This window comes from Lactuca sativa, chromosome 6, assembly GCF_002870075.4.
Source record: "Lactuca sativa cultivar Salinas chromosome 6, Lsat_Salinas_v11, whole genome shotgun sequence".
In the NCBI taxonomy this organism is placed as follows: Eukaryota; Viridiplantae; Streptophyta; class Magnoliopsida; order Asterales; family Asteraceae; genus Lactuca; species Lactuca sativa.
In genome coordinates, this window is record NC_056628.2 from 179,393,239 (window position 1) to 179,401,164 (window position 7,926).

General features: G+C 35.2%; 2 protein-coding genes across 2 annotated transcripts; one reads left to right on the forward strand and one right to left on the reverse strand.

Annotated features, from left to right (window-relative positions):
- The first annotated feature begins 3,075 nt into the window (after positions 1–3,075).
- LOC111891419 (protein EPIDERMAL PATTERNING FACTOR 2) lies at positions 3,076–4,277 on the forward strand. The gene is made up of 3 exons (XM_023887471.3): positions 3,076–3,307; positions 3,671–3,726; positions 3,817–4,277. Exons 1-3 carry the CDS (start codon positions 3,220–3,222, stop codon positions 4,009–4,011), a joined length of 339 nt encoding a protein of 112 aa, XP_023743239.1. The 5' UTR covers positions 3,076–3,219; the 3' UTR covers positions 4,012–4,277.
- A 358-nt stretch (positions 4,278–4,635) lies between these two features.
- On the reverse strand, positions 4,636–6,776 carry LOC111891438 (uncharacterized). The gene is made up of 4 exons (XM_023887493.1): positions 6,729–6,776; positions 6,018–6,608; positions 5,426–5,923; positions 4,636–4,662 (listed from the first exon to the last, which is right to left on the reverse strand). Exons 1-4 carry the CDS (start codon positions 6,774–6,776, stop codon positions 4,636–4,638), a joined length of 1,164 nt encoding a protein of 387 aa, XP_023743261.1.
- Between the last annotated feature and the right edge of the window lie 1,150 nt (positions 6,777–7,926).

Consider the following 7,926-nt stretch of genomic DNA (forward strand, 5'->3'; position numbering starts at 1 on the left):
TGAAATCTTTATGGGAAATTATCAAGTATATGATGTCAAAGTTTTATAGTTTTTATCCTTTCTTTCTAACCCTAGTCGTTCCCCCTGCCCGTTATCATCGTCGGCCATCCTCTCTCATTTCTTCTGTGTTTTGTTGGTTCATTATTTATGATACCACAAATGTAGAAAAACCCTATGAGATTATTAATACAAATTCGAATATCCCCATCATTCTAGTCCTAGATCATTTTAACTATGATGCATATAATGAGTTATTTCAAACTAACTGGAACCTATTTGAATGAAACGGAAAAACCTACGTAATCTGATGACACCGAATGGAACCTAATCGACTCTATAGTGAAATTGTAGATTTACATAACAATTGTACGACCCCTCCTCTAGATGATCATGAAAAAAATGACATTTCTTGTCATGTATGAAAGAATCTTGAAGCCCTCTTTCACGATAACAAATACGCAAAGACCACAAATTAGCGACTCCTCCATGACAGATTATTGTACTCACATAAAGTACATTGTCAATCTCCTTAAGAACATAGATGCAATCGTCCAAAAAAAACTTGTCAATGCATATTATTAATGGATTATCCTTGAACTTCGATTATGCGGCTAGTTTAATACGACAAAGATAGCTTCTTCCCATTTTATCGAAAACTAGATCTATTCTCCCCCTCAAGAAGCAACAAATGGCTCAGGTGCAACATCGATATCTCCAAGCATCTCGTGGTGATCACCCATCGTTATTGACGGTGGTTCCTATGATGGTTGTTAAAGCCAACAAATAAATAATCCAAATAATCTAAAACACAAATAATATATATTAGTAATAAGGGATCGGCTCCATATAGATTGGTTCGACTTTTATTTATGCAATCCATTGGCAAAAATCAACTTTAAAATGAAAAGGAGACTTGTTTGGTTAAGTCCTAAACTATTCATAAAAAAATTGTAAAATTAGTAAAAATCAATATGAAATGAATCAACACCGGAGAGATAATCAATATTGAGATATTATCACAAGATCAACTGCTAATTTATCACCATGGTTAATGGTGCAATATTTTTAATTCATTTCATCTTAGCTATAGTAATTCAAAAGTTTGAATCACCTAGATTTTTCATAAATAGTCCAGTAGTTAGACATTCTTAATCAAAGTAATGATCAAATAAGCATATGGTTCATATAAATTGACTAGCATAGGGTTTAAGAATCATAAAATCCAAAAGGAGCCCAAAAGCTTACACTTATACTTTGGAGAATACAATATTATCATTATGATTTAAAATGAGATTATAAGCATCTGCCTAAATCATTTGTTACTAATTTGTTTCGAAAATCAATTAAGTAATTTAGAAGACAAATCACCATAACCATTCAATTATTAAAACTCATAGTTAAAAACACAAGAAAAGTTGAAACAAAGATTGCATTCATGGATGTGAACAAGATACTCATAAACCTTTCAAAACATAGCTAGATGTTCATGGACTTTTTACCCAATATTGATAAAGAATAAATTAGCCACACATAATCATAAATGAGAAATAAAATGTACCAAGAATTAAATCCACAAGTTCACAAGTTTTCAAGCCTTCAAAAGTTCTTAAAAATAACCCTTCAAAACTCTAAAGAATATGCTCCAATCCCTCTTTCATCCATCTAGAAAAAGTTCACCTACCATACCATAAAATAAATGCCAAAAAGTGAAATTGATACTATCCTACAACCCATGTCACCGGGCCCAATTCAAATAAGCCCAAAAGTTACCAAGGATGTCCATCCCAAAAGAGAGATTACAAAGCTGCAAGATTTATGGACTGATGCAGCCCGTTTATTTTGTGTATGTTGTTGCATTAGAATAAAACGATCAGAAAATTGCTCCAACAAAGTCTCGTTCATTCCTTATAAATTCTTCTATTATGATATACCCTTTTCATTCAGGAAACTTTACTCATAAAGAAGAATCAAACCCTTACAAGATAATGTTTTGAACCCGATTCCATATTCGAAATACACCCTTGGGGCTAAAATCTAAAAACTAAGAACCACAATTAAAACTACGACTATAATATTAGTTATTTCATTCATTTAGTTATACTAGAATACAATTCATTACAACAAGAAAACAAGAAGATCCAACTGACATACAAGGCTTAAATATTTGGAAGGTACAATATTTGAAACATAAGTTACAAGTCATCACAGCATACTACTTAAAATGGATTCGCGGATTTTCATTTACCCATTGTGGAAATACCGAAGTAACGAGTAAAGACTCTGACCATCTTCACGTTTATGTCAGACATCCTTAAATTTACGCTTTACCCCTCCATCTCTTCAAGATTTTCATCTCCTGTCAGTCCCCGTGAACTTCCTTATTTATTAGCTCTTAACTCTTAAATGTAATGTCTGTACCATTTGCATTAAATGTTGTACATTTACTAGCCTAAAATCACCTTCATGGAATTGAAACCTTCGGTTTCATTCAACAACTGAATCTTGTATTGATGTGTCGTAGACATTTGGAATTGTTGATAACTGGTTTAAATTCGTTGTATAGTAAAATCATTATGATTTTTTTTTGTGCACATATAATAGTAAAAAGTATTTTACTTACATTAACGTTACTTATTTACGAGTTATCATATTATGTTAGATTAAGCTTATAAAATACGGGGAACTAATTAGTTTTTGTTTTTTTTTTTTTTTATTTATCATAAGACAATTTTGGTATCTAACAAACCAATCCTCTCAATTTGTATGCAGAAGGAAATGTATTCGCGACAGACTAAAAACGTCAAAGAAGATCCATTCGTGATTCGTCCACGTGTACCCATACAAATCCAAGGGCCCAACGTACAATGGCAAAATTGTCATTTCCCAATTCCCACACATATGCATGGTTTTAAAATTCAAAAATTTGACCATGCACGGCTTAGTTTCAAATTTTGGCAACTCTTGAAGGCGTAAAACTCAAAAGAGGGTGTGTCCAAGAATCATGTGAAGTGCATCAAATGTTATCCTTACATTAAATATAAGCACCTATTAATTTCACTTGTTGCATATATAAATATACGCAACTATTAATTTCACTTGGTTATTCTCCTACCCTCCATATCTTTATGTGCGTATCTCTCTCTGACCATTTGACCCTTCAAATCTCTCTGTAAAATCTTGTTTTGTAAAAGCCTTAAAGAAAGCTCAAAAGTTTCCAAAATGAGGAACATATATCCTCACATATTGCTTCTTGTCAGTATAGTTTTCTTGGCACTTGACCTTGGTGAAAGCCTCCATCCTCATCATTGTAAGGCCACAAAATCTTCATTTACTTTCTTTTCAGTATTAAATGTTAAGAAAAGAAGCTTTATTATCTGTTCCATTTTGCTTCACTTTACGTACCTTATAATTCTTCAAAAAGAAAGCCGTAATATATACCTCTTTTATTTCATCTATATGTACGCTCTTATAACATATTGTAACTTGTAGACTCCGATTCAAGTAACGTTTATATGCAACAAGTGGTTTTATATATGTTTAGTCTTTGAACGTTTGTTAAAAATCCAAAATATATACATAATAAATAGATCATTTTATGTTTTTTCTATTCATTTCTTTTATCATTTGAATTTTCATCGCTAATTAGTTGTCTTTCTACCTTTTGTTTTAGTTACTTACAAAGTGAAAGGTGGTTATGGTGAATCCCAAAATCATAAGCATCCCAAGGTTTGATCAATTCCACTTATTTGAGTGATAAATGTTTGTATATCCGATTATAAAGAATCATATAACATGCATGTATATGATATTTTGTAGGAAGGGAAAAACGTAGAACTTGGAATGGATTTATACCCTACAGGATCAAGCATACCAGATTGCTCACATGCATGTGGGCCATGTTTTCCATGTAGGAGAGTGATGATAAGTTTCAAGTGTTCCATGCCTGAATCATGTCCTGTTGTCTACAGGTGTACTTGTAGAGGCAGATACTATCATGTTCCATCGAATTGATATGTATCTATTGATCATGCATGGGTATATTAAATTGAACTTATGGTATAATGTGGCTCATGAAGGGAAATTTGTAGTGGTGACATAGTTGCTGAAGTTGAATATTTTGGAATCTAAATTGATATTGAGTTTTGTAGATATGATCTTTCATGATCGTAGTTTTGTCAGCAGGTTTTTTTTTCATGTTAATTTTTGCTAGGTTATTGTATGTTCTTGTGATTTGGGTTTATTTGAAATTGGTGTAAGAATTCAGAATCTTATTTGAATTATATTTTGTTTTTATTTTACAAAATTTATTTTGTATCATGCTTGCACTTCAATTATTAGTTACTCTTTCATGTTCTTATATATGTTTCTGTAATAAAAAAATGTGATGATACAAAAGCCATTATTTATATAATAAGTAAATTCAGTTATATATATGATTAATGTTAGAAAAATTACTTTTAAAAATATGGAATAAACCGTAGACCGCACCACAAAGTGTGTGATAACAACTAAAGTTCTAAACCGTGTTATATAATGTTGGCGAAGAAAAATCCTTTGGCGACAATTAAGTGACGAAATTATTTTGTAACGTAAATTAGTATCACTAGTCCCTTCAACTACGGTTTATGACAAATATTATATTGCTTTTTTTTGAACGGCAAGCTGGCATTAACAAAAAAAAAAAAAAAAAAAAAAAAAAAAAAAAAAAACTAAAAGACTAGCCAAAGGCTAAAAATACAAAAGACCATAAGAGAGTATGCAGTGGATAACACAAAACAAAAAAACAACTAAGAACATGAGTACTTAAACCTGCAATAGCATTCTAGAATTGGGTCACAGCACCACTCCAGCCAACTAAATGTTAAAATGTATGTCCCTTCCGATTACGTGCATTGATCCATAACTAAGCCAGAGATTTCACTTCGAAAGCCAGCGCCGAATGGGTTTTTGAACCTGTACTTGGAGTATGAACTATTTGGTTTCGGTGATTCCATATGATCCATACATACACCAACATTATAGCTTCATGAATTATGGATAATCTCTGATGCCCTTGCAAATTTGCTTTGCAATTTAAAAGATCACCGACTGAGTTGAAAGTGCAGTCTACTAGCCGCCACCATTTGCCTACATGTTGCCAAACACCTTTTGAGGTTAGACATTCCACTAAAATATGATCTTCAATTTCTGGAGCATCGTTATAGCACCTGCATACACTAGATTGGCTGATACCAAATTTAAATAAGTTAGCCATGGTTGGAAGTTTCCCAGCGCATATCCGCCAGGCTAGAATATTAAGTTTCCAGAGACTAAAGGATTGCAAGCCCATTTGCCACCACTTTGCGGAAGGATTGAGCTATCTATAAAACTCCTGAGAGAGGAAAACAGTGTAAATCCCAGATGGATCTAGAGACCAGCCCTATACAGTTGAACTGCCATTATTGGGTACTAGCTTGAAATGTTCTAGGAAGAGCACGTTTTCTTTTTCCAAGTCTTTAGGGATGTTAGCTATTGATCCCCAACACCCACTCCTTCTCTTTGCAACCAAGGGTCCGAGGAAACCACCATCTGGACCATAAATTGACTTAATCACCTCAGCCCACATACTATTGTTTGAATTCTTAAATCTCCACCACCACTTTCCCATTAAAGCTATATTTTGTGCATTTAGACTACCAATCCCCGGACCTCCTTTGTCTTTAGGTGCAAGGGCTTTTTCCCATGCAATCGATACCTTCTTCTTCAAAGCCATATCTCCTTCCCAGAAGAATCTCATTCTAATTTTCTCAAGACTCTCAATAACTTTAGATGGATCCTTGAATAAAGAGAAATAGAAAGAACCAAGACTGCTTAAAACAGATTTGCATAGTGTTAGTCGGCCACCAAACGACAAAGTGTTTGCTTTCCACTTTGATAACTTCGCCTAAAAAATTTTCTACAACTGGATTCCAATGTGTAGATCTTGCCATAGATGCCCCCACTAGGGGTCCAAGATAGATAAAAGGGAGTGAACCAACAGAACAGTTGAAGCTTCGAGCCACCAAATTCAATTCGCAAATTTGGACCCCAAAACGGAATATCTTGCTTTTCGACATGTTCATCTTGAGTCCTGATGATAACTCAAAGCATCTTAGGATTCTGATCAAGTTCTTTGCATTCTCAATCGACCAAGATCCCATAAAAATCACATCATCTACACATTGGAGGTGTGATATAACTGGACCATCGCGAGGGAGTTTAATGCCCTGAAATAGACCCTTTTCTTTAGCCATTTCCATCGCCAAGTGAAGTCCCTCTGCTACAATAATAAATAGAAGGGAAGATAGGGGGTCCCCCTGTCTAACCCCTTGCTCCTTGCCAAATTCTGTTGTTGCAGACCCATTTATGAGCACTGAAACTCTTGCAGAAGATAGGCACACTAGGATCCACCTTTGGAATTTAGTCCCAAACTCCATTTGTTGCAGCACAGAGTCTAAATACTCCCAGCTAAGGCTAACAAATGCCTTCTCGAAATCGACCTTGAATGTAAACTCTTTCCTCTTTGCTTTCTTGATCCAATCGATTACCTCAATAAGTATAAGAGGGTCGTTAAGTAAAACACAACCAGACTGAAAATAATCAGATCAATGACGAACAAAGGATGAGTCGCCAGATCAAGGTGGTCTGCACCTGATCCTACATCGGCTTGGAAGGAGAATGAAACATTTCCTTATAAGGGGTGTAGATACCTTCCTTGACACAACTTGTTTTAAAGCCTTAAGGGAAGCAGATCCCATAAGAACTCTGCAGTTAAGCGTGCTTGGGTGAGAGCAATCTAGGGATGGGTGACCCCCTGGGAAGTTTTCGAGCCAGGACCCCAAAGCGGACAATATTGTGATACGTGCCAGAGGGAGATGTTACAAATGGTATCAGAGTTGGGGCACGGGTCAATGTGTTCGACGAGGACGTCGAACCTTATAATGGGGGTGGAGGTGGGTTGCACTTGATCCCATATCGGCTGGGAAGGAGAACTAAGAATTCCTTATAAGAGGTGAGGAAACATTCCCTAACAAGACGCGTTTAAAAGCCGTGAGGGCAACAAATCCCAAAAGGACTCTGCAATTAAGCATGCCCGGGCAAGAGCAATTCAGGGATGGGTGACCCCCTGGGAAGTTTTCGCGTTGGGATCCCAAAGCGGACAATATTGTGATACGTGCCAAATTGGGATGTTACAACTAGTTCCTTCCCCATCTTTACCATTTGTTATGTTCCTTTTCTTTACCTTGAGTGTTGTTGGCTTTTGAACTTAAGGACATGTTACTTTGTTATTTCCTACTTTCTTGCACACACTACACCAAAAAAAAAAAATTACCAACCTTTGACACAGTGTTTCTTACACCCCTTTCACTTGGATCGTTTCTTCTATTCACCTTAGGTCTACTTGGCATTGTTCTCTAAATGGTGTTAAAGGCGGTATAAAGTCAGTTGATAGCCAAATCTTGCAACCATTCATCTCACGTATTGGATACTTGTAAGTGTTCTTGTAAAATGTTGCATAGTACATTAAATCCACATAACTTCCAACATCTATATTTAGGAAGGAGATAGTTTCAAATGCACACATCCATATGATGGGTTTTAAGCATAACAAACAAAAAATATGTGTGTATGCAACCCTAATTCTTGGATCTATGTTTTCGCTAACTGAACATACAACTCGTAAACATCCAATGGAAAACCCTAATACTACTAGTATAATTCTGAAATTACTAATATAGGGTTAAGAAAGCATACCTTGATTGTTATATAGTAATAACAATGTAAATCCTTAGTGTTGTTGAAGCTTAGAGAGCAAGCACCACAAATATCATGTCTCTAATGGTTTACACCCAACACTAGCAAGAGCATGAGAGAGGAGAGAGGGAAGGATGCTTGAGGATTTTTGGT

Excerpts from the sequence above, each read along its gene's own strand:
- LOC111891419 (XM_023887471.3), top strand. The coding sequence starts at position 3,220 with ATGAGGAACATATATCCTCACATATTGCTTCTTGTCAGTATAGTTTTC. Across the intron at positions 3,308-3,670 it reads AAGCCTCCATCCTCATCATT|TTACTTACAAAGTGAAAGGT; the intron begins GTAAGGCCACAA and ends CTTTTGTTTTAG. Across the intron at positions 3,727-3,816 it reads AAAATCATAAGCATCCCAAG|GAAGGGAAAAACGTAGAACT; the intron begins GTTTGATCAATT and ends GATATTTTGTAG.
- LOC111891438 (XM_023887493.1), bottom strand. The coding sequence starts at position 6,776 with ATGGGATCTGCTTCCCTTAAGGCTTTAAAACAAGTTGTGTCAAGGAAG. Across the intron at positions 5,924-6,017 it reads CTCGAAGCTTCAACTGTTCT|GCGAAGTTATCAAAGTGGAA; the intron begins GTTGGTTCACTC and ends AAAATTTTTTAG. Across the intron at positions 4,663-5,425 it reads CCAATAATGGCAGTTCAACT|CTTGCCGTTCAAAAAAAAGC; the intron begins GTATAGGGCTGG and ends TGTTAATGCCAG.